The sequence below is a fragment of the Thermobia domestica genome, chromosome 9 (genome assembly GCF_964235325.1).
Source record: "Thermobia domestica chromosome 9, izTheDome1.hap1.1, whole genome shotgun sequence".
In the NCBI taxonomy this organism is placed as follows: Eukaryota; Metazoa; Arthropoda; class Insecta; order Zygentoma; family Lepismatidae; genus Thermobia; species Thermobia domestica.
In genome coordinates this window covers 103,954,081-103,980,405 of record NC_137462.1, presented here as the reverse complement: position 1 = coordinate 103,980,405, position 26,325 = coordinate 103,954,081, and the positions used below count along the sequence as shown (strand labels likewise).

At 36.9% G+C, this 26,325-nt stretch overlaps 1 protein-coding gene across 2 annotated transcripts in view; it reads right to left on the bottom strand.

Annotated features, from left to right (window-relative positions):
- Nucleotides 1-23,678, bottom strand: part of LOC145694905 (cytochrome P450 6k1-like) — a 47,622-nt gene extending 23,944 nt beyond the window's left edge. Inside the window, exons 1-2 of one of the 2 annotated variants that reach the window (XM_081771648.1) lie at nucleotides 23,572-23,678; nucleotides 4,406-5,378 (exon numbers count right to left, since the gene is read on the bottom strand). In XM_081771648.1, coding sequence (XP_081627774.1) covers nucleotides 4,406-5,351 — 946 coding nt within the window. In that variant the 5' untranslated portion in view covers nucleotides 5,352-5,378; nucleotides 23,572-23,678. Of the gene's footprint in view, nucleotides 1-4,405; nucleotides 5,379-15,431; nucleotides 15,737-23,571 lie in introns of those variants that run through there. The other variant, XM_081771649.1, reaches the window with a different exon arrangement.
- Between the last annotated feature and the right edge of the window lie 2,647 nt (nucleotides 23,679-26,325).

The following is a 26,325-nucleotide window of genomic DNA, read 5'->3' as shown; positions in this document are numbered from 1 at the left end:
GCTGAGGTTACCAGTCGGATTTTAAAGAAAAAGGACTGATGGGAAGTAAAGTAAATTGTTCTTTTTTACAACATGAGTGCAGTGAAGAATGAAGTTGAAAAATTTGATGGATCTCTAGTAACTTGGGAAGAATTGAGTAACTGTTACGAATTGGAAATATGTTCCTTTTTTGCATCGTGGATGCGGTTGATCCCTCTTTGGTTAATAAGGAGGAAGGGGGGAGTTGAACTTTGACATCCCCCAGAGTTTTTATTCTGCCCGAGCACTTTTCGTTTTGATAGAGACCTGAGTTTCTATCTCTCTTGTTTTTGCATTTGTATATGCGTTGGCCTTTTTTGTAAGGAAAAATAGAGACATGGTTAGTCAGCCATTTTCCTGTAATTAAAGTTGTTTTGGAACATTTAAGTTCCTGCCAATTCTTCATTTTTTTTAGAACCATCTAATTAGACACTTTAGTTCAGATAGCTTAGAGGAAGACTTGAAAAGAATTTTACTCCCTTCAGTACACGTCAGTTATATCATAAAGGGCTGGGTTAATACGCCTAAGTATACCGATCGTTTAAAATTTACTATCATTCGTCGACTCATGCCATATCAATAGTAAATGAAAGTATAGTAGTATTACAAAATCAAGAGAACTTTGCAAAAATCAGTTTAGTGTGTCGTTGTGGTTTCTCGGAGAGAAACCGAAGAAGTTTCGTCGTATGTAATCAATTAAAAGTCAACATACGAAAACAATAAATTACAGTATGGCTACAGTTTCGTTGTGCCGTTAGTAGCTGCTAGGACTCGAACCAAGTGTCCTAAGTTCGAATCTACATCAGGTCGAGTAGCATGGAACTTTTCGCTCATGCACACATAAGAAGTTCGAATCCTGAACTTGGGTGCCGTATTGGACAATTTTCGATGAAGGATGGTTGCAGCTTAACAAACCCTAGTGGCAGGGGCCACTTTCAAACTATCCAGGATGTCGGAGATAGTAGCTGAGATGCAGCTTTATTACACTTGATGGATTTCCAGGGTTGCTGTGTTGCGGAAAACTTCAGGGTGACTAGAGTTGTGCTTGTGTAAATTCCAAGTTCGAATTTAAGAATGAAAAACTGTTCGAGACAGTAAACTATGGAAAAGGGAAGCAAGTTTGCTTTCCCAGTGAATTAAATTTCTTTTCTGTTTATTAATTTTTCATTCTTTTTTTTCAGTAAAGGTATTGTGTGAATTCAGTGTGAAAATATTGTGTATTATGTGGTAAAAGTTATTCAGATCAGAACTGATCCAGACTTTAGACAATTCAAAGTGAACCATATGATTGACTTAAAATTAAATACAAAGATAATTTTTCAAGTATATTTCGTGTGTAATACTTGTGTAAGTGAAGTGTTTCAGTGTGGTGAGAAGGGTCAGAGTTTTCCTTTCTTGTATAGTTAAGGAAAAGACTGAAAGAGACATTGAACTTTAAATGAAAAACTGGGCCCTCTCACACAATTAATTATTCTTTTTTTTTCGCAAAGACGCCGGATATGCAAGTGACACTTTTGGATCACTTGCTGGTTTTTATGTTTAAATAATGCTTTTAATTTATATATTGTTTTATATCAGTATATTGGTATGGATTTATAAATTTTAAGTTATTATTATTATTAGGTTAAGAAATCCAGATCTGGTCATTGGTGACTAATTATTGTTATTATTAATTGTATGTAAATGTAATTGTTGTATTTACTATGTATACTTATATTATTTCTATTTTCAGCTATTACAAAAAATACCTCTAGTAAAAAGAATAGTTAGATAGCAACTCTGTTTCAGGGAATAACAGTCAGTTTCAAAGCATTCAGAGAACGCTTCTTTTTGGTAGGAGGACACCCTCCTCCCCACCATTCGTTTTTTCTACATAGCTTTGATACGATAGCTTTCCTATATAAACGGAAAATTTTTACAGGGAAGGGGTCAGTTGACCGTCAGTCTTGGGGGAGACTTCGGACAGTCTCCAAAAATGTAGTCTATAGGACGGACTCGGATCGGTGAGCCGAGTGGGAGCTTTTTTCTCCCTGTAAGAGAATATTATGACTTCAAGTAAGTGAAGGGGGAGTATTAAGGAAGTCTTGCTTAGACGCGTTAGGTTCTCCGAGTCTTAAATAAGGCAGAAGGCATGAGCTATATTAGGTTCTACCTTCTAGTAGGTTTTTATTTTTAAGGGACTTCTTTCTTGGACTAAAATGAGGTCCTGTGAGTAGAAGGGATATAGAAATACAATTCGTATACTAATTCAAGAAACAGAATTTTGCTAGGGAATTAGGCCCTGTAGAATAGGGACAGGATTTGATCCTTGAAATGCTACATTCCATATTTAGGTGGATATGGCATTTAGATTAACAATTCCCAGCTACTAGAATTTTTGAGTACGTGTTCAAAACTGAAGCTGTATACGGTTTTGGTCGGTTATAAGGTAATTTGTTCCTCTTGTAGGACACAATAGGTTTTTATGAACACTCTGAACACAGATTCCTGGGTTCGATCCCTCGAAGAGGACTCGTAAGAGGCTACTGATAGAGTTTTAGATTTTTTTTTGAATCACATCTCCTAATTCAGGGATTATGGTTCTTATCTAACCTTTACCTGCCAGATCTATTTAAGGATCTTTCGCTACTATAAGGCGAACTCATTTTCCTTACCTACCTATCCCTATAATAAGTTTTTAGATAGATATCCTTCTAGTGCATCTCCTATTTAAGGGAGTACACGAAATAGGGTCGTAGGCCAGGGCTTTTGATGTAGTGAGTCAATGCCCTTTATAAGTTAAGGTTGACAGAGGACGCTTTTAGTGAGGGCTAACCCTTCTGTCTGCCACAGGCACATAATTAGAGAAACCTTAGCTTTATTAAGTTTACTAAAACTAGAGAATAATTAAGGAATTAGAGAAGAGAATACCCAACAGTATTTCTCATGCAATTTTAAAGAAAGATATTTCATAGAATTATCAACTTTTTCTGAATAAACTTTTAATAGAGGTAACTCATGTGTTATGATTTCATATGTAGATAAGATCCTGAGTTATAAACCTGTTAATTAAGTTAATTACCCTAGACATTACATATTTTATTTTAAGATACGAGTCAGAATATAATTTATTATATTCTAATTTATTTTTTAAAGTTTGTCGAAAATTTTGTGATAGAGACACGAATAGCTATAGTTCTCAGTCTGACGTATTTCAGTGTTACATATAATAAGTAACATAAACATTAATTTTTTTTCGACAAACAATGTAAAATATTGTTTTACTGTATATACAAAGATTTTATATTGTTATGGTACATAGTTATGTAGCCGAAGCCGTAGCTGTGAAAAATGAAATAGTTGTTCAGGATTTAGATAGACTTTTCAGCTTAAAGATAATGACAGAAACGTGTTTGGCAATAATCTGTTATCATATAGGAGGATATCGTGTTGTAACATAGGATGGTGTAGACAGGTGTAGCATAGTGTAGCATAATTTAGACGTGAGTAAAGCAACGAAAATTCTAAGATCATAACGTAGGATAGAAAAGAGTAGAGTAGCGAAAAGTAAATTAGCATAACGTAGGATGGCATAGAGACCATTAATTAATTGATTGATTTCTATTTACGTATGTCCTTTGTCAGTAGTGAGGCTACTAGAACGTAAGCTACACTTTAAAATTTGATCTGAACCACCACTGTATTGTGTTCGATACTCTCACACCGGGAAGAGTAGAGAGCTTAGTGTAGGTGAGAGTGAAATACCGAACAATATAATAGAGTAGCAAAGAGTAAAAGGGTATAGTGGCGTAATGTAGAGTAGCAAAAAACAAAACAGTATTGCATAGAGTAGAAAAAAAGCATATTAGCATGAGTTTGTTACGTTAGGTTTGGTTGTTATGCGTTAGAAATCTTCTCTAAGGCGTTCTAGTTCCTCTACTAAGTATACCTTTATTCCGCCCTCAAAATTCTCAAATTTCCTTAACCAGAACGAGCTTTTTCAAGGCCTGACAACAATTTCTAATAGCCGGTTGAACTTTTCAAGGTAGTTATTACAAGTTAGTTTCGCATCAAGTCCAGTTCATAGAAGAACAGATCAGGGAGTCTCGTGGATAACGCGATTATATGTCTGTAAAATGGGTATTAGTGAAGGTACGTGTGCTCATAAAGGAACAATTCTTTGCAATGTGATGCTTTCTACCTAGCCCTATCTGTATCTTACTGTTTTGTGTATCTTTGTTGTTGTCAGGAAAGCGTAACATTATTCATTGTTAACTCACTAATTGTCACAGTTACGTACATGTAATACACATAAGACAAGAATATTGAAACTCAGTGTAAGTAAGAAATGGCATAAAAATATAAACAATTACCAGCAAAGTAACAATGATGAAAGAGAACTACTTGCCTTCTTTGTTAGATGCAGAATCAGGGTTATCACTAATGTTTCCGTTTGCGACACCATCATGCAATGGGTTGTCATCCAAATGACCTTTCTTCCTCAACTGGATAAGCATATCAACGAAATCGTCCCTTTTAACCTTATTCTTCTCACGATATTCTAGAGTATTAATTACTAGTGATCTTGCCCATTGTTCTACTTCTGGTTCAGTAGAACTCAACTTCAGTAATTTTGCCAATCTCGGTATAAAAAGCAGAACAATAAGCTTCAAGGGCTTTATGAATCCAGATTGATCCACAATCTTACGACCCATTTCCCTAAATTCAGAATTATTAGGATCTTTCAATGCATGTCCTTCAACTCCAAACGCACACGTAGCAATGACATCAGTTGTGTACCTAGCAGCTATATCTCTAAATTCCAAAACTTCATTCTTCTCAGCCGCATTCTCAAGACACTTTTCTAGTTCCTCTGCACATTCGTTAACCAATGGAAACATTTGTTTCATCCTCCCAGAAGTGAAAGTGGGAGACAATTTCGTTCTCAGATGTCTCCATTTGTCACCTTTTAGCATGAATAGAGACTTGGCACCAAGTGGATCATTATTTTCATCTAGCTCAAAGTTTCGGTCATGAAAATGTGAAAAGTCTTTAATAAGAAATGATTTTATCAACTCTGGATCTCTGAGTATCAACGATGGTGTTCGAAATTCGAAGAATCCGCCAAATTTTTCTCCCTTCAATTCATTATACATATCTGCATGGACCAATGACATATGTCTTTTACCCAAAAGTCCGTGTTTTATACTTCCATAGAAAACTTCTGGTTTTACATGACGAACACCTTTCTTTTCCCAATAGTGGAAGTTTGCTACTAAGTACCAATAAATAAGACCAACGAATCCAACTGCTACTGTAATTATGGTTACAATCCAATCTAATGAAATAGCCATCTTTCATTAATCCTAAGATTTATTATCCTGAAAATAAAGAAGAGCGGGATAACCATGTAAAAATTATATAATAAGGAAACCATGCGACAATTAGATATACCAGGGGTATGCAAGTCCCGTTTTCAATGTTCAGGCTCCCGTGGATTGCACTCTGCAGTGTGCATGCTCCGGGTAAACGACACAGCTACACCTTCTAACATGTGTTTTCGCTTTCAATTCAGCATTACTAATCCTATGATAGTACTACTTTCAAGGAATCTAGCAGTGAAGAGTTACGGTTATTGACCAAACACTTCTACTTGCTGACGGCGAAAGTGCAAAACCTCGTAACCCATCAAAACCAAACTTTTCAGGAGAGCGATAAAACCGTTCTGCTTTTACATTATCTTATATGCGATACGAGGTTTTAAAAGTTCATTTTTTACGTTTTTATTGGGTTTTCGTTTACGAGCTTTTGCCCACGTGCAGATTCAGATGTGGGGAATTGAATGCAACCAAAATCTAAAATTCCATAAAAAGTGGAGATACGAGGTTTTGCACTTTCGCTATTAATTATAAAATCAAGAGTTAGACATTGGTTTTAAAATAATAGCCACGATGCTAGCAGGTTGGCAATATATTTCAATACAACGTAAAGAGTCAGAATGTCTATAAATTATTCACAAAGTAATATCGTTTTCCATTATCATATTTTTGTGTAATAATTTTGGAGATGTTCACTAGAAAATGATACTTCGTTCTTTCCTTTCTACCCGCTGTGTCCTTTTATTATCATTAGTTTCTTTATATCTCTAGCTTTGGGCTGTGTTTTAATTATTATCATCTTGTAAACTTGATAGCGCTTGTGCACGTGTATAACTGAGATAAAAGAATGTATCATTAAAATTAAAACACACACACACACATACATACATACATACATACATACATATATATATATATATATATTTATATATATAAACAATTGAAACTCTTTTTAAGATCACTGTTTTCGTTTTCTTTAGGCATATAACAAACCTGAATCAGCAGATAAACAAGGTCTCAATAGAGAAAGTAGAGCAATACAAATTACTCAAGTAAATTGTCAATTTATAGATCTTTATCGTAATTAAATTGAATAGTGTTACCACGAGACGAGACGAGACGAGACTTCAGGGTGTCTCGTCTCGTATCGTGCAAAGCACGTCTCGTCTCGTGTCTCGTCTCGAAAAAATGTGCTCGTCCCGTCTCGTGTCTCGTCTCGAGAGGTTCTGTCCCGTCTCGTCTCGTCTCGTCTCGTTTGTCTCGTTTTGTCTCGTAAAAATATAGCAGCATACCATGGGAACGAAAGTAAAATGTAGCAGGCTGCACCATGCTAATCAAGATACAACTAAGTTATTACCCAGAACACACAAGACAAGAAATGTCATGGTAGCTACACCGTGAAGCCTTCACCTCTGGTGTATGTGGTAGTCGGTTCGATCTCGGTTAGTGCCATGTGAGCTTTGTGGTGGACAAACATTGAATGTGTGTGGGGACCGCGGTGGCTCAGTGGTAGAGCGTTCACCTCTGGTGCTTGGGGTCTCGGGTTCGATCCCAGTCCCGCCAAGTGAACTTTGTGGTGGACAAACACCGTGTGCGTGGGTTTTCTCGGGGTTTTCCCGTTTCCTCCCACTTTCTTCATTCCACCATTTCATTCATTACTCATCATCACTGTCTCCTTTAGCCTAACCGGCATAACCGTGGGACGTAAAACTCAAAGATTTCATTTCATTTTTCGAATGCGTGTGTTTTGTCGAAGTTGTCTAGTATCCTACTACTTTCTTCATTCCACTAATTTCCCCATCATCATCCATTCGGCCAAAGTTGCCTAAAGGTCTTAAAAATAAATTCAAATAAGCTCACAAGGCAAGGACAAATAGTTTACAAGATAATATATCTCTGCTGTTAGTTGTCCGAGGCTTCTCGACCTTGGCTTCTTTTTTTATTTACATTCTGAAACTGAAATTTGTTTCACCAGTTTCAATACACGAATATACAGTAAAATGCTCATAGGTACGTCGAAGATGAAGACACTAATGTCAAATAATGTTTACACGACAAGCACAGTTCGATGTAAAGGTGTCACCATCCCCGACACTACCGTATACTATCAACCCACTTGCTTTATACAAACACTATAAAGCAAGTGGGTTGATATCAGAGAGAGAGAGATGGAAAGATACCGTATTTATCCGTGTATGCCGTGCACCTTTTCTGCACAAAAACGAAGTCAAAAAACAGGGTGCGCGGCATACACGAGGAAATGTAGAATTGACTGAGCCACCAAGCATTTAAAATCACGGGGAGTTTTTATTAGCCTAATACTGGAATATTGTGAGTAATTTTACAAGAGTAGAAAAGTTTTAATATAAAATGACAAGTTGCAGCTCATCTTTCCTCTTTTTATCAACCGGCCTTTCAAGAACTACTTGCGGCGACTGTACACTGAATGGATGGCAACTGCAGTACACGAAACTACGCCAACTGGCCGAATTAACAAACCTGCACTCCGCCTTTTGTGCGAATGGATTATTGAAGCATGGAATTCAATTCCAGAGGATCTTGTCGTCCGCAGCTTTAAAAAATGCTGCATTTCCAATGCCAGCGATGGGAGCGAAGACTTTATTTAGTCCGATGGTGATACGTGCTCCAGCTCCTCGGCGACGAAGAAAGCTAGGCACGGGAGTGATTTCTGTTAATAATCACAGTATTGTTGAATTGTCTCTGTGTATAACAATTTTAATGATTAAAAGTAGGATGAAAAATACATTGCACCTTTTTTTCAGAAAATTGATGTGCGCTGCTTACATGAGTTTTTATTTATTTATTTATTTTTTCAATTTTAACGTTCCAGAAATTGGGGGTGCGCGGCTTACACTGGGACGCGTTATACACGCGTAAATACGGTATATAGATAAACAGAGAGATAGATATGTGTGTACACTTTGATTTCATATATTCCAGCCTTTAGGTTTCACAGTGTTAACCCATACCAATCAAAAAACTACTTTCCATTTTAGCATGTTTAGATTTGTTGCAATTATTTTTTTTAAAAAAAAAGCTCGGAACCAAATAATTTTATTGAGTAATGGAAAGTATTTGATTGAAATTTTATATGTTACTGCACAGTAAGCTCTACTTAAAGTGCCATAGTAATGGGAGCTGAACGACACATCGGACGAAAGAATGATTGGAGCCAGTCTTCACCTCCATGGTTCAAATCTGTTCCCATAACCGCGGGATGTGTGATACTATATGGTGGTTGCCCCGTTTGTGTAACAAACTCATGACAGTACACCCAGATTAGCTAGTGGTCTAAAAAAAAGTTGATTTTTGGGTGGCCATTTTGGATTAAAGTTTCTTATATTGTCGTGATCTATTCGCCATCATACAACGTACATCTTCATACCAAGCCGAGCGGTCTGCGGCGATAGACCATCGGCTTGAAGTACCCAAGTTGAGTCCCGGAAGGGTCATGTGTATGGATTTTAACAGCATTTGTTTTTTCGTATTGTGTCAGGGGGGGGGAAGTCGTACGGGATAAAAGGATTTCAGTCTGAAAAAATTGGAGAGAATATCCTCCCCCAAGATACTTTCATGGGAGTAAGAAATTAGTAAAAATATAGGATATACATTTTATAGCAGGTTTAAAAATATGGTTTGGGTACCCTATTTCTTTTCTGTTAATTATGTTCTTCAATGTTCGAATTTTGATCATTCTCATGATATTTTCTGCTTTCAACGGAGTTCCATGAATATTATACCAAATGTTCTTTACACTTATCAAGTTCTAGAGGTTTAGTGCGCCTGTAAGAAACAATTTCTGAAGATAATTCAGGTCCTAATGAATATTATTCACTAGGAAAGGGAAGTATTCCCCTCTTCTCGAAGCAGAGGGCAATTTCGCACTCTGGTCAGATGAAACATTTCCGCGCAACAAAAGGAAGGCCCCCCTGTAAAACCTCTTCACCTCCAGTGGTATTGTTAGTACCATAAATTTGCTGAAAGCAAACAATTTGAAGGGTTCGTCGACATTATCTTTGCTTTCCTTTGTCCTTCGACCGGCTTCCAAACAAAGAGGTGAATTTTACATGACTGCTGTATAATAAGCGAGCGATTGGTAAAATGGTATAAGTGTGTTTTTATGTGTATGTGTGTGTGTGTGTGTGTGTGAGAGAGAGAGAGAGAGAGAGAGAGAGAGAAGACAAAATTTTAGTTGCAAGATGACATACTTCAATTGCCGTTTTCGGTTCATATAGCAAAAAGAATACCGCAACTACAGCCTGTGATGAGTGTAGATCCTACCCAGTTTTCCAATTGAATAGCTGGTGGTGGTAGTTCGGTTTCTTGACCTTGTAAAAATCTTCCCTGTCTTTGATTTTGTTTGTCACCATTCCAGCCAGAAATAAAAAAAATGAGAATTCTTCAGTTTACAGCAAGGGGAATTGGGGACAAGACATTAAGGATGATATTCCTGGAAGCTCATGTATCACGATTGTTTCATTCAATAGACAGAGGACACTTTTCTATGAAGGCTTTTCAACATGTTTTCTCACAAAGGGATTTTCCTTTTGCAACCTATATGACCACTGGCAACTTCAATCTTGGCTATTCCCGCCAGCGTTTTCATTTTCGAGACGGGACAAGCATTCTGTCTCGTTTCGTGTCTCGTCTAAAAGGGTTCTGTCTCGTCTCGTGTCTCGTCTCGTTTACGAGACGAGACGAGACGAGACACGAGAAATGTCTCGTCTCGTGGCAACACTAAAATTGAATGTACGTCATGAAGACAAGAACAGAGGATTTTTTTAAAAAAAAACGCAGATTACACTAAGATACTTGTAAACAAAAAATGTACATCAGAAAGAATATAGTAGGGTAAAATTAGAGGTTGACCCGGAAGAAAATACTATTGAAATAATCTTTGGGATATGAGATCAGGTAGCTATGAATGAATTAACCAGAGAATGCTAAAACCTGGAAGTTTGCGAAATTCGAGATATTCCGGGTTGAAGTTGTAACTCAGAATTGCGTTTTGAAACAAATGCTGCTATTGAAATAATACCAGTTACTACACACAAAATTTGTTTTATTCATGTAGTGCAATATATATTTCATTCGTAATAAGACAGTGTCAATTTATAGTAAAAATGTGTTGAAATTTCAATACTGATACAGATGATTATACACAGGATGACTCAAAAGTTCGGCACGATAATACAAATGGGTAAAATATGCATCTAAGCCGCGAGGTAAACATGGATAAGAATAAAATTTCAAGATTTTCACACTTTTTGTACAAAGAAAGTCTCCCTAGCTCTTTGACCATGTTGCCCATGAGTCAACTTAAAAAATTATAATTGTTGTTTTCTGATTTCTTACTGTAAAAATAATTAAAATATATCTTTATGAATTTCCATTGCAGAGTAATTTATATTCCATAACCTGTTTCTACCCTGTATGATTTTTTTATTATTTTATTTAAACATAAAAAAAACTTCTTTGAATTCTCTTATAACTTTATATATTGATAATTTCAATGTTTCGTTTCTTGTTTCTAAGCCTTGTATGCAAGTAGCTGCAACTCAATGGTCAGTTATTATTTATTTTGTCTGTGAAGTTATTTTCTATATGCTATCTTTATTGCATTCCTGGCCAGTATTTATTATTCCTTCGCCTCTGTACATGCGAGTTCTAATGACCCGTTTCGTGTTCGGTTCACTAATAAAATAAATTTTTATCATTTTTCTTGCTAGAGGCTTCTAAGTTTAATTGTGTATTTACTTTAATATAAGCACTACTTTTTTTATGAATTCTTATTGTTACACCACATACTTTTTTTTTTACATTATACACAGTACTCATACGCATTCACACACGTCCCCATGCGTTGTTTGCGGATTCGTTTATGAATTCAGAGTTTACGGTACGCACACTTCAGTGATCCGGTATACCGACGCATATTAGCACAATGTTTGATTGTGAATTTAAGGGCTTTTTTCATGTTTTTTTTTTCAATTAGAAGCTTTCTTCGCAATATGAATCGTCTACGGAAATTTTTATGCTTTCACGACGATTAGTGCAGCCATCGCCATAGCAGTATCGACATGCAGACACATAATTTAATCTATGTATTCTGCAGGAGCAGCTCGTGCTACTACATAATTTTCTTCCCAGTGCTTTACACTTACAAAGTACAACTTTTAAGATGGAATCAGGTACTGGAAGTTCATCAGTAGTTTCCGGATGAAGATGCTGACCTTTGAGTACCCAACCCCATTCAAGAGGATCTATTTCTGTCGTTGATAAAGTTTTCCATTGCTGTACTTGTATGTAAGTTCTTGACGAATGAAAATGCACGGCTCGGGGTGGGAGATACTCGGAAACTGGTCTCGACGCTACTGCTGTTATTCGCATGTAGGTTGTGTAATGAACTAGAGGGACATAGTCAGTTTGTGTACCCCCATACAGAATAACGAAGAATTGCTTGCCTTCTTTTGAGACTGAATCCACTGACGAATTATCTGAAAGAAATACTTCTGTACATTCTTGAGCGGTAACATTCTTTTGAATTGTCTTCAGAACTTTTGCCTTTTCTTGTTTTGTGAGGTGCTGACGTTGTATCACACCCGCTAACTGCATGAATGAATAGGAGATGCCTGCAAACAAGTGGTCCCATGTTATGCTGGATACTTCTAATATCATAGAGTGGTTTCTATTCATGCCTCGTTCCCTTTGCAATTGGTTTCGTGAAAATTTTACCCACGGAATCATCAGCATGATACAGCAGCATCACCAGTAGATCCGTGTCATCCGCCACAACTGTAACTTGCTCCTTCTGACGATGCGTGTTATCAAGAGTAGAGGAGGTTTAACTCACGGTTGTGGAATGACACAAAACACGTGGGATACATGGATTCAATGTATACACATATTTGGAGAGATGCATTCTGCTATGACATCTTTAACTGGAACTGGACGCCATGCTAATTGCATTTGAAATAATTAACGTGTCATCATCATTCTGTGCTCTGTATATGATGTGGACATTTGCTATCAACCCTGTAGACAACAAATCTATTAGGTGATTAATGTTCTTTCCGTTTGAGAGGAACGCATGCTGGTTATCGTATGATGGTGCGCTCAGTGAAATTTTCACTTTGGGTGCTGCAGGACGAATCCTTCGGCGTTCATGCTCATGATCTTTGATGGAGGGATCATTTGGGTACCCGTCAAATACTACTATGCACAGAACATGAAGATGCTGACAAAAAAAAATTTGCAGTACGACTGAAGCACATCCATCCATAAATGGAGTTTACACCATACTACGTGTCGAAGAAACATCCACCATCAATAACGAATGATTCTGATAGCTCAGGTTCCTCAGATGCCTGCAGTGTAACGCTCTCAAATTCTTTCATAATGAATGAATTAGTGCAGCTTTTGGTGGTGTAGGAGTGCGAGTTCACGTGCGAAATACTGGGCTCGAGCTCAATGAGCGCTAGAAGAGAGTTGAATTGTCGAAATAGTAAATACTATTACCAATGTGAACTCCTTTTCCTACATACTGTGATGTTTTTGCTTGGTCAGTCTTCAATCTAACGGCATTCCAAGGTTTGTCATCCAACTTCTGATGTATTCTATTATCAACAACGTCTATATTGTGACAGTTCGCTTTGTCATCAACTCCTGCTATAACGCCAATGGCTATATTGCGCAATGATGAGCCGTACACTGAAAAAGGTTTATGCTTATTCAGCCTCTTCGATTACTCCGGTCCCTCTTCTTACCTGATGGCAACAGCTCACAATGTTGTGCACTCTTTTGGCGTTCAGTTCCAGTTAAAGATGTCATAGCAGAATGCATCTCTCCAAATATATGTATACATTGAATCCAGGTATCCCACGTATTTTGTGTTATTCCACAACCGTGAGTTAAACCTCCTCTACTATTGATAACACACCTCGTACTCTGTTCAATTGCAAGTTCCGAGGAATTCCTTCCCAGTTTTCTGATGTTCGACGGATGACATGATTTCATGGTTTTGAAACTGATCGTATAGGCACAGATGTTTAAATTGGAAGTGCTCCATCATCTGAAGGTATATCCGTCCACACTTAGCATACATATTGTGCCCTGTCACAGCACATAGAGGTGGCATGCATCCCACAGCAGTAAATATTTTATACAGAAGTAAAATAAATATGTAAAATAAACATACAAAACAATTTTAGCTATGTACGGATATTCCATATATATTTTACCTATTTTTCCTAGGATGCCTGACTTTTGAATCACCTGTGTAAGGAAAATATCGCAATATAATTACAATTTTCAATTTAATAATTTAAAACATTATTAGAGAGACAAAATAAATATGTAAAATATACACATAAACAATAATTATGGCTATATGAAATGTGTTACATAAATCCAAAGAGCAAAATTTGTTGAAAACTGTGGTCCAAAATTCAAGCACTCATAGAACAATTTTTAGCATTTTGGCTATGAACAGTACCAATACCCATTAACGTTAGAACAAAAAATCATTTCAATAGTATTTAGTTCTGGATTGTGAGAAATTTTCGGCTATTTTTACCCTGCTAATAAAGTTAAAACAATAATTACCTTGGCCATATAGGCAAAACAACTTTTCCTGCCGGCGAAATGAATAACTTCTGACATGTTATGATATGAATAGTACAATATATCATATATGTCTTAAGAAATTCAAAAGTTAATCGCCACAGAAATAAAAATGTAGTATCGGTGGATCTTATTTTGTACCGTGTCAATTTATTTGACCCTTAATTTAAAAAATATATATTTCCACAATATTCATTTTAAAAAGTTCCAATTTTGAAACAATATGACTTTTTTTTCTAAAAGGCTTTCCAACAAATTTGTTAAATCTCTTACCTTAGGGAAACTTTTTAATTTGTCCCTTTCTCATAGAGTTGAAATGAATAAACAATATAGGGATATATTTACTCCCCCCCTCCTTGATTTTTTAAAAGAGATTCCATGATTTGATTTAGTTCTGATTCAGTATCAAGTATATTTTCTCTTATGCTTTCCCAAAATCTCATGCTTATGATTAAAATCAACAAAGAATGACTCAAGAATTTAGCCCCATCTATGTAGAATGGGTTATCACTCCGCTGCCTTAAAAACAATGTTACGTGATAACTTTTTTAAGAAATATAAGATTTTTATTCAACTTTTAATGCGCATACTTTTAAAGCATTCACAATTATTCCCACTACTTGGTTTTGAAATTAATCGAGAATGATAGTACGAACTTATATATTTTTTGTGAAAAATATTCTATTTTGATCCAATATTATGCACCAATTTGTTTATTAGGGGTTTTCACCGATTCCCATTACTTTTCTGAGGATTTCTCATCCTCTACTGCTTGGAGTTGATACGAACCCATAAGGAGGGAGTGAATCTTCCCTCTTTCGCGATTTTAAATAAAAAGTATTCCATTAAGTTTCGTAGAAATATAAAATATAGTGTGTTTTGTTGAAGTTCAGAAACTTAGTCGTATAGTTTGCGGTTATATAATTAACGAGAAAAATAGTGATGATAACCTGTTATGAACTATTTAGAATGACACCACAGATTGCAAAACTATGATATATCAAGATTTTTAGTCTTTCAAAATCTTAAATCGTTCTTTATCACCTAGTGCTTTGTACAGGATGGTCCAAAAGTAGGTCACTGTATTTTATTATCAAACAGGTAGACCTAGTTTGTTATTATTTGTTCTTAACACATATTTTTTTTACACATTTTCTACATTTTTTTACTTATAACTTAAGCCCGGAACAGTCAAAGCAAATAAATCCATAAGCTAGAACGTTATACTTGATCAATTCAGGGGTGTATATCTATTTTTGGGCCACCCTACACCCGTGTGGTTTGACTTATAAAGTATTTTTTTTTTTTTTGTTATGAATTATACAAAGGCTCTCCGGAACGTACTACCACCAAGTCTACAAGTATGAAAACAGAAGCATTTATTTACATAATAATGAGAATAATAATACTTGCACAGTATAATTCTTCAAAATATTGTCCTTCTGCGTCGCTACATCTTTGCCAGCAGGATTTCCAATCTGCGAAGGCATCTTGAGAGGTCTGTTTAGGAAATGAGTTTAAACCAATTTCACAAGCTGCTTTTACGTCGTCATTTGTTCTGTAACGATGTTCTTTCAGGGAGGGATTTCAAACGAGGAAACAAAAAAGAAGTACGCGGAAGCCAAGTCGGGACTGTAGGTTGACTGAAGCAGGTGTTGCCACGTTAGATTTGGCCAAGTATCTGCATCTCGACTTGTACGAGAGACGAAACAGAGGTTTACGAAATCGTCCGTCCTTCACCTCCGAGAGCTCGGAGACAACTGACACGGGAAGGTCACAGAAGTTGTCGCTAAAATCTGATTGCCACATAGCACATCTGACATCTGATAGCACATCTGATAGAGCATCATGAGAAATGAAAATGAGCAAAATTTAAGGTTCTATGGACCAGAAGGATAGGAGCTACTGGGCTTCAAAATTTGAATGTCCAAAAAATTATATAATAAAATTATGTACGTTTAAAGTAAATATCTTGAAAACCGTTAAAACAATCAAAGCAAAAGTTGCACAATGTAATGAAAACGAAATTTCCTACCGAAAACTACAAACAGTGTTTCTATAGGTGAAGCAGTGTTGCCAACTCAGCATAAAAATATTTTGTTTCAAATAGCACCATATACATGTATGCACAGATTTAAAATGCACTATTATAACTAAACATAACAGTGAAGTGTAGTAGTGCAGTGCTACACACTGTTGGAGCTACGTGTGCTTAAAATGTACAATCGAGAAGTCTGATAGGGTGAGTTCGCCAATAGTCGACCGCCATCCAATAGTCGACCATTTTTGCTTACTATTGTGTATATAAAATATATCTAATGGTGTTTTGGAGCGGAAAGTCATTCGCGATAAAGCTTGCATCATATACCACCAATGACAATAATTGTTTGCCTCTCCCTTGGCCAGCTGGTCGTCTTTCACCGATAAATTTCGACGTATCTGTAGAATTACGACTCAGGTGCACAGTTTACGACAGCGTGCAATGGGAATCTTGTGCACCTGTTGTTTTTTGCTTTTCTGAGGATATAGATAGTACGTGAGGTAAGAAATGTTTTTGTTACAAAACTAAGTTATTCTAGAAACTGTACAGTATAATTTGTCAATAACTGGATAGTATTAAATGAAAAAATACATGTTAAAATGTGGTCGGAATTTGGCATTTTTTCTTTCCCATACAAACCAATTGTCGACCAAGGGTGGTCGATTATTGGATTATTTGAGAGTGCGCCAAATTGCTTCAAATTATTTCCTGCTTGGTATTAAGGTCTGTTCTTCAACATGCATGTATAAAATTTTTGATTTCGTGACATATTCTAAAAATCGACCGCCTGTTTCTCGTGTTGGTCGACCATTGGAATATTTCTTGCCACCTGTCAACCGCACTGTTTCATACTATGTTTCGCGTTTTGCTGACTGTAATTTGTTCAGTAACTTAGTTTAAAGTTTCTTTTTATGACGATCTACTATTTCAATGTGAAACCAAGTTTTTTTTACACGGAAACAAGAAGACCTCCTCGCTGGTCTAATGGATAGCAACCGTGCCTTTGGTGCTCTGTGTCCCGGGTTCAATTCGAAGCGGGAGAGCATAGAACGAATTAAAGCGGTTCAAATATTACTGTAAACTGTAGGTCCACGTCTTTACATAGTCTTGATCCTAAGAAGGGACGTTAAACCATAATAAACAAAGAAACAAGCAAACAAACGAGAACAAGAAGGGGTTCCTGTACGTCTACTACGTCTTCCTGAATGAGAGAAATAATAATAATTTCTTTGAGGCATGTACCAGACACGTTGCCCAGTGCCTAGCCTGCTGGATTACGAATTGGGAATAGAGAGATGTGCGGGTTGAAACCCCAATGCCGGTTTCTTAGGGGTTTTGTCAGTTATACCAGGCGCATGTCATGATGTTACCTACGTAATAGGCTCTGGCCGACACCTTTCCTCATCCTTCTCCCTCCCCTATCCCGTCCTGTGCCACAAATGCTTAAAGGACATAAATAAATTCAACAAAATTCAAGTAAGTGTTAAAGTATGCTGCTTTGTAATAAAGTCCTGGGTTCAATTTTCCATGGGAATACAATTGGTTCGGAGCTCATGTTAAACTCTAGGTCTCATTTCCTTGCGACGTCATCATCATCCGATTAATGTCAATAAAAAATATCGATTCGCTCGGCTCAGGTTTTTTCTGGTTAGAACCTGCTTTCGGGAAGAACACTGAAATATTAAGAGTATCAATATTGAAAAACAACTTTTGTTAATATATTCTTGATTACTTCTGCTTTGAAATATAGCAATGCATTTTGTTGTTAGAAATATGGCAAAGCATTTTAAATTTTATGTATTTTTGACAGATTTCCGCTATTCGGGCTCCGGGATATAAAAGAAAATTTTTCCGCTATTCGGAATTTGATATGCTGTGCGCCTTAGAAGCTGTAAGAACAAAACAACTTTCAGTTTGTGATTCCTGCAAAAGGTTTGGTGTGCCAAAGACAACAGTTTTAGACAAATTATATGGAGTTCAGTTTGCACCACTTATTGCAGAGGTCCTAGCAACAGCAGCAACACCGTCAACAATAAAGAATGGGTTTCGCAAATGTGGACTGTATCCTTTCAATCCGGACGCTCTTGGCTACACAAAATGCATCAAGAGTGTATGCAAAAACATAGAGAGTACTTCCTCTCAGCCAAATGTTAGTGAAGAAGACCTTCGTACTGCAAGAAAAGTTATTACTGTGTACAAGGATGAACTTCAAAAGGCTGCGGTTGACTTCAACGCAGTTCTTGAAGTTTTGAAACTTCCAGCAGAAAAGCCTATGGACGAAGCACTACAAACTGATGTTAAAAGTGCCAACTTACCATTAGATGACGAAGTTGCAGTTGGTGAAATCCCTGTAGTTGATGACAACAATGAACACTTGTCTCAAGCTACTCTCACTGTTGGAAAGGATTTACTAAATGATCTTCTCCAGTCATTGGCTGTTGAAGCCAATCCAAGTGCAACAACTGAAAACAGAGTGAATATAACATCTATTCTACCTACGAAACCTGAGAAATTCGATACCATTGCAGCACAAGAGAAAGAGGAAATCAGTATTGTGCCATACAAAGAATCAGTTATGTCTGCTCCAACCACAGAATCAGAGAGGCCTTTAATAAGAAAGGAAGGAAGGAAGCGTCTATTCCAGAATTTGTGCCATCAAATGAGAAGGAAACACATCAACTACACTGAATGAAACTGAACCTATGAAAGATATTCAGCAAGATACATATTCTCTCAAAGAACCTCCTACTGAAGCTCTGGTTTCTATACCAGAAGCACAGCAAGAAACAAGGGACGTTGAAAGCGATGCTGTTGCTGGACCAAGTGAATCAAATCAGAAGAATATCGCAACAACCCCTAAAACTATCAGACCAATATGTATAACGCCAACTTTTAAAAAGCATCTGTTTTGGCCTAAGAGTCCAGTCAAAAAGCCTAAGAAGAAGGTAGAGAAGATACCGTTTGCGATTGGCTCAGAAGAATATCGCCGCGCACTGACTGCAAAACAAGAAGAACAGAAGAAACTAGAGGAAGAAAAGAAACGCAAAAGGGATTAAAGAACAGCAAAAAAGAGCAACAAACTGGAAAATCCAAAGAAACGATCGAAGACGACGACCACTGCTGTTGTAGAAGAACATCACAATGAAGAAGATGTAATTGATTACGGCGATGGAGCCATATGCGCAGGATGTGGAGTGATAATAAACAATTTTGCTTTGGAAAGTGAAGATAAACCAGTGGGTTGCGATCATTGTGATAAATGGTTCCATCTTCGGTGTACCGAATTATCTGGGTATACATGGGAAGAACTTGCAGATAAGCTTTTCCTGTGCGCAGATTGTACCATATAAATGATTTGAATAAACAATCAGGAACTTACTGTTATTACATGAAAAGATAACTCAATGTGCTCATGTAACTCAAAAGAAATCTTTGAGTTTTACGCCCCACGGTTATGCCGGTTAGGCTAAAGGAGACGGTGATGATGAGAGATGAGTGAAATAAAGAAAGTGGGAGGAAACGGGAGAACCCCGAGAAAACCCACGAACACGGTGTTTGTCCACCACAAAGTTCACTTGGCGGGGGCTGGGATCGAACCCGGGACCCTAAGCACCAGAGGTGAACGCTCTACCACTGAGCCACCGCGCCCCCCTGTAACTCAAAAGAGAAACCTAACACGGGAGAGAAACCTTATCATATGTGAGAAGATAACTCGAAGTGCTCAAATAACAGAGGAGAGAAACCTTATCATTATGGGAAGATAACTCGATGTGCTCAAGTGACACCGGACAGAAACATATTTCATACAGGAGAAAAGTGAACACTTAGGATTTTCTAAATTATTAGAGACTCGTACTTTGTTTAGGATTTGTAAAACCGTAATATAAGTGATAAGATAACGTGTGCATATAACGGAGGAGAGAAGTCTTGTTTCACGTGAAAGATCTATTTAATATTCAAATCCATTATTCCAAATAAAACAGTTATGTACCAAATCCTAATATCGTGATTCTTTCATTTATAATCACTAAGGAGAAAACCTTATTGAAAATTAAATAAAATCTTTATAATCGTTTTGTCAAGTTCAAATCTCGCGAATAATACAATTTCGAAATATCACCTAAGGCAATCAATTACTTCTACGTGATAGAAACGATAGAAATTGCGCGCGGTCGACTAATAGCATGAATGCGGTCGACTACTGAGCGATGATGGTCGACAAGTGGGAATTTTGATGAGTTTTCGTAAAATCTATTTTTATATCATTGCAAAATTTTAGAAGTGAGCAGTTAACACAGGCATGGTACAAAAGAACCCAAATAAAGCAAATAATTCACTTTTGTCAAATACTATGAAATCATCACGCTTTATAAGTGCTTAGAAGTAAGATTTTTTTTCAGCGGTCGACTATTGGCGAACTCACCCTATGTGACAACAGATGGTAATAAAGGAATCTGGGTCTCATATTATGAATTTAGTTCAAATGCATAACACCGATAGTATAATATAGCAAATTGTCAGCAGTGCCACAAAATATTGATGTATTTGGAAAATCAAATTATAGGACGGGACTTATAGTGTAAAGTAGGATCCGAACCCCTATGACAAAGGAAGATAACAATGAAATGTAAGGTGAAAAGTACAACAAAAAAGTCCGAGTCGGGATTGGAACACGCATCCCTAATCGGTCGGTTGTCTAATCTTCTAGACCAAACGACTATCAGGGCCGACTAAAAACGAAATGAGATAATAATAAAATAATTATATTTCCAATGTGAATATGGTAATATTACAGTGTACAAACATAATCATATGGTATGTAGGAAAGAAAGGAAAAGAACATGCCACTTAACACGAAAGACATAAACCAAGAAAGTACTCTTCCAAATATTGATAAGATAATCTGGAGAACGAGTTTACAGAATTAGAAACCATGTGTTTCTTTCCTCACGTGTATCATTTTGTTTTCGCGAGTTGTCTGCTTATTCACCAAGGCTACAGAAGTGTAATGCAGATTCGCCACTTTTTTTCTAATGCATTCCTTTATTACCCTCTGTTGCCACATATCAGACTTCCCCATTGTAGATTTTCAGCATACGTAGCTTCAACAGTATCCAACACTGTACCACTACACTTCACTGTTATGTTTAGTGATAGTGCGTTTTAAATCTGTGCAAACTTGTATATAGTGCTATTTGAAACAAAATATTTTATGCTTGGGTGGCAACACTGCTTCACCTATGGCAACACTGTTTATGGTTTCAATAGGGAATTTTGTTCTCATTATATTGTTCAACTTTTGTTTTGATTGTTTTAACCAAGGATTTTATAAAATAGAGGATCTGCCCTTGCAACAAAATCTTGAAGCCATACGTCACAGTTTCGCCACCCCTACTCTGCCCACTCCGTCCAATAGGATCGCAATGTTTTGAGCCAACAATCATGGCGGAAACGAAAGTAGCCAATCAGACGATGGCAGAAACGAGAATAGCCAATCAGACGTGCCGATGCTCGGTTGCTTTTAGGCTTCACCGATTTAATAGGATGAAGATACATATAAGCAGATCCTCTATTTATGACATCCTTGGTTTTAACGGTTTTCAAGATATTTACTTTAAACGTACATAATTCCATGATATAATTTATTGAATATTCAAATTTTGAAGCCCCTTAGCTCCTATCCTTCTGGTCCATAGCACCTTAAATTTTGCCCATTTTCGTTTCTCATGATGCTCTATCAGATTTTAGCGACAACTTGTGGGACCCTCCCGTGTGAGCAAGCACTTGCTCGGTAGTTGACTTACATCACCATTGATCTCGGGGAATAGAAAGCACTAAAACATACAGTCACTTCACAATAAAATGAATGATATTACTTTTCTGATAGACCTTGTGTGTTATACAGCAAACACGAAGCACTATCATCACTGACTGCAGTAAAACATTTCTTTCCATGGAGTAACAGTTCAGTTTCGAAATTCTTCCTGGATTCACTTCGATCAGCCATTTGTACACAAATTTTAATACACTGGAATAAATGCTGCTTGCTTGGTCTTACGGAAATGTTATTCGCTCAATTTGACCACCTGCACTGAATTTCTGAGCGACTACAAGCACACTTTACTGTCAGTTGGTTGACAACACTGAACTGTATACCGGTTATTGCACATAATGCCCGCAGAGAAGTCCATCGTTGACCGAATGGGCAAAAGTTTGGTTCCCGCATTTCGACCACCTGATCTAGCTCTTTCTCCTATATAACCTTTAATATTCCTATTTTATTCAAATAGAGACAGCACTCAATAATAAAAAATAATAAAAATAGGAATAACGCTCTCATGAAAGTAGGTTATTCCTATGCAAATGAACCTTTTCATAACTACACAATTCATATCAAAATATTCCAAATGTTTAGTAGTATACGGCAGTTTTTTTAATGTCCTTGTCAATGTGCTATCAAGTGCCCCAAACACATTCTCTGTTTAAAAACTAAAATCAGAAAAAGGAAGGAAATTGTGCTCACCTCTGGTGAGAAGTGCGGTCACGCAATGAACTCAGGGACACTGTCGAACAATAACATCTTAGTGGGTCGGTATTCTTGTGTGGGGAGGCATAATGTTGTTTCAGAACACAGACCTCCGAAATTTTGAACGCGGTACACTCACCGGTGAACGTTATTGTAACACTGCACTCTTTCTCCATGTGCGTCTTTTCAGAGATGCAATCGGCCCTAAATTACTCGTTATGGATGATGATGAGCAAGCACATTGAACAGTGCAGGTGCGGAGCTTTTGGAGCGAGAGAATATTCATCGAATAGACTGTCCTGCCTGTTCCCTAGATTTGAATCCCATCGAGCACGTTTTGGGTGTTATGGTGAGACATCTTGTAGCAAGTACCGTCTAGCAGCTGAGTAATGAAACTCTGTACCATAAATACTTATTACCAACTTTGTGAGCAGTATGGAAGCACATTGCAGAGTATGTATCGCTAACCGTGGTGATTGCACCTTTTTAAGGACTATCTCACTACTTCTGTAATGTCGGAGGGGGGACATCATAATTCGCAATGCTTTCGCTGTAGGCTATTGCCTCTTTATGCGGAACTTACTTGTATCCATAAGTTTTGTACACCAATGTAATAACAATTATAAACAACTCGCTAGAGTTGAAGCCCAAGAAAGACTATGGACAAATATTACAACCTTCAGGCTTCTAGTCAACTAGTCGCATCGCTGTTATGGTTGGATTTCTAAAACTTAACGTATGGCTGGTGAGAAGTTCACTACCTCAATTACAGTAGGATTCTAATATGTTTCATTATGCTTGGTAAGCATCGAAAATTGTGTGGCCCTACCAGGACCATCTTCAAATATACCACTCGCTAAACGTTAAGACACACATTAAATAATAATAATAATAATAATAATAATAATAATAATAATAATAATAATAATAATAATAATAATAATAATAATAATAATAACTAAAAAATAATGATTTCTTTTCCTTACCATACAATGACAACCAATAACATTTACTGACTAACTGACATCAACAGACTACGTACGATGTATACATAATACGAGGAATGACATGCAAGTTTTGTTTTTCTTGGCAGTGAACAAAAATAAAAATAAAAAGTTTATTTACTCGCTCAGGCAGATATGAGGAATCCAATCAGAATGATAACAGAATTACGTAATAAATTTACAAATCGTTACTGGAATTTGTATCTATTATCTAGTTTCACTGAAAAGTTCTTTTTCTGTGGAAAATAATCGCTCTATAAGATAAGCGTTCAGTATAATAAGTAGTATGCTGATACAGAGTAGGTTTTGTATGTTATCGTTACGAAAAGAAAACCATAATTTTGGTATTAATGTATTCCTGAGGAATGGAGCTTGCCGCCAATATGCATTTTATGTATGTGGGGGACACCACGGCGGAAACAGGAGAGGATTAAGTTCTTTTTTTTCTTTTGCATCAGCTTTTAAGGGGTTGCATTCCCTCCTTGAAAGTAGTCATAAAAATTGGTGTGTGAAGCAATGAAGTAGTCCACTACACGATAGTACCCTGCAAAAGTACTTGTTGCATAAATGGAGGAGTAGGAAAGGGGCAAATTTGGCTTTTTTTTAGTCTTAGTTTTTTTACGCAAATTATGTTTATTTTCTGGACAGTTCCATATCAGACTTTTTCTACAAATTGCACCAGTGTTACCTCGTTGAAATCTGTGATCCATAAGCTTTCCAATAATGTATCAATCATGACTTTGTGATAATTAGAGGGGTCACTAGGGCCCCAACGCGAGAGTCTACGATTTCGTTCAAATCTCTGCCCGGTGTATAAAGGTTAAACGCTGATAATTTGTATTGATTGTGTATAGCTTTTATAATATATGAATTAAATAACATTAAAACAGCGTTTGAGATCTAAGACTTGGGTGAAAATTTTTTTGCTTACAAGATTCGGGAAATTTCTCATCTCGTCTCGAATTTCAAAATGTACTTCTCTTCTCGACCCTCGGTTCGTGGGCAACACTATTCATATAAATAGATAATAATTCTTCTAGCAAAATAAAAGCTGTCAATTATTATTGGAAACAATTGGCATACTTTTTAGCGCCACTAAAAGTTCGTTTCTCTCGACTTTTCTCGAAGACTACGCATGAGAATTTACCTTCAAGCTTGTTATCTTGTTCAGGTCGATGTGATCTATCGTCTGGTATATGTCTCATACAAGAGAAAGTCAAAAAAATAAAGAAACTTTTGCAACTTCTCACACTAGAGTTTGGTAACACTGCTAGTATCCAGCGCTGAATTAGTGTCGTCTGCAACACTTCTATGCAACGTGTCACTCTTATTCCCGCTTTAGTCGTTGGAGTGTAGCAGACCGTTAATCATTGCAGCTCCATTGGCGATCTGCACCAAGGAGGAAATGAGGACAGTGATTCGCCTTTTGTTTGCGGAAGGTATTAAACCTGCGAAAATTATTCGTCGAATGCAAGCGCCGTATGGTGATAGCACTTTATCGTAAAGCATAAGGCACAAAGGTTGGACATTTCCCGTAAACATTTGGACCGTTATCGTCGCGAGGGAGATGCACTTTCACAGCAAATCGTTACTGTAGATTAAATTTGGGTACATAATCACAAACCAGAAAGTAAGGCAGCGATCATGGTTTGGAAACACTCAGCATCAACAGAGAACACAAATGAAGAAATTTAAACGCCAACCATCAGCTAGTCATTAATGCGGTGCAAAATTGGTTACAGATGCAACCGAAAAACTTTTTTTTTCCGATGGAATCAAAAAACTTGTGAAACGTTGCGAAAAGTGCGTTGAAGTGCAGGGAGATTATGTAAAAAAAAATGTATCCCAGATAGCAGAAACAGCTTGCCACAAGCATGATATAAGCTTGTCGTGACAAGGATATAAGCTTGTCCCAAGCTTGTTACGACAAGTCTGTAAGCGTATATCAAGGCTGATTCAAGCGACGAAGTTGACAGGCGACAAGCATATTGTAGGCTTATACTGTAAGATTGTTTCAAGGTTGTCAGCTCAAGCTTATTGCAAACTTGTTACATAAAGCATGCTACAGGCTTGTTACCTCAAGTTTATTTCAAACTTGATACGTAATGCTTGCTCCAGGCTTGTTACCTCAAGTCTATTTCAAACTTGATACATAATGCTTGCTACAGGCTTGTTACCTCAAGTTTATCTCAAACTTGGTACATAATGCTTGCTACAGGCTTGTTACCTCAAGTTTATTTCAAACTTGGTACATAATGCTTGCTACAGGCTTGTTACCTCAAGTTTATCTCAAACTTGGTACATAATGCTTGCTACAGGCTTGTTACCTCAAGTTTATCTCAAACTTGATACATAATGCTTGCTACAGGCTTGTTACGTCAAGTTTATCTCAAACTTGGTACATAATGCTTGCTACAGGATTGTCACCTCAAGCTTATTTCAAGCTGTCCACTTCAAGTTTAGCACATGCTTAATATGTCTCGTTTATTGCAAGCTTCTCAGTAAAGCTTGATACAAATTTATTTCTGCACGTGAGAAAATCATTCATCTGCTTGGCGACATGTATAATGTTTGATGTAAAGGTTAGTATAATGTTCAATGTGTAAGTTACATAAATGATGGTGTGTATTCTTTTGCCATCTGAGGTGTTTAGATATTGCCATCACTTTATTGGCATTATTTTAAATATATATAGGGGAAACCATACCATACTTACTATTAATAGTAAACATAGTA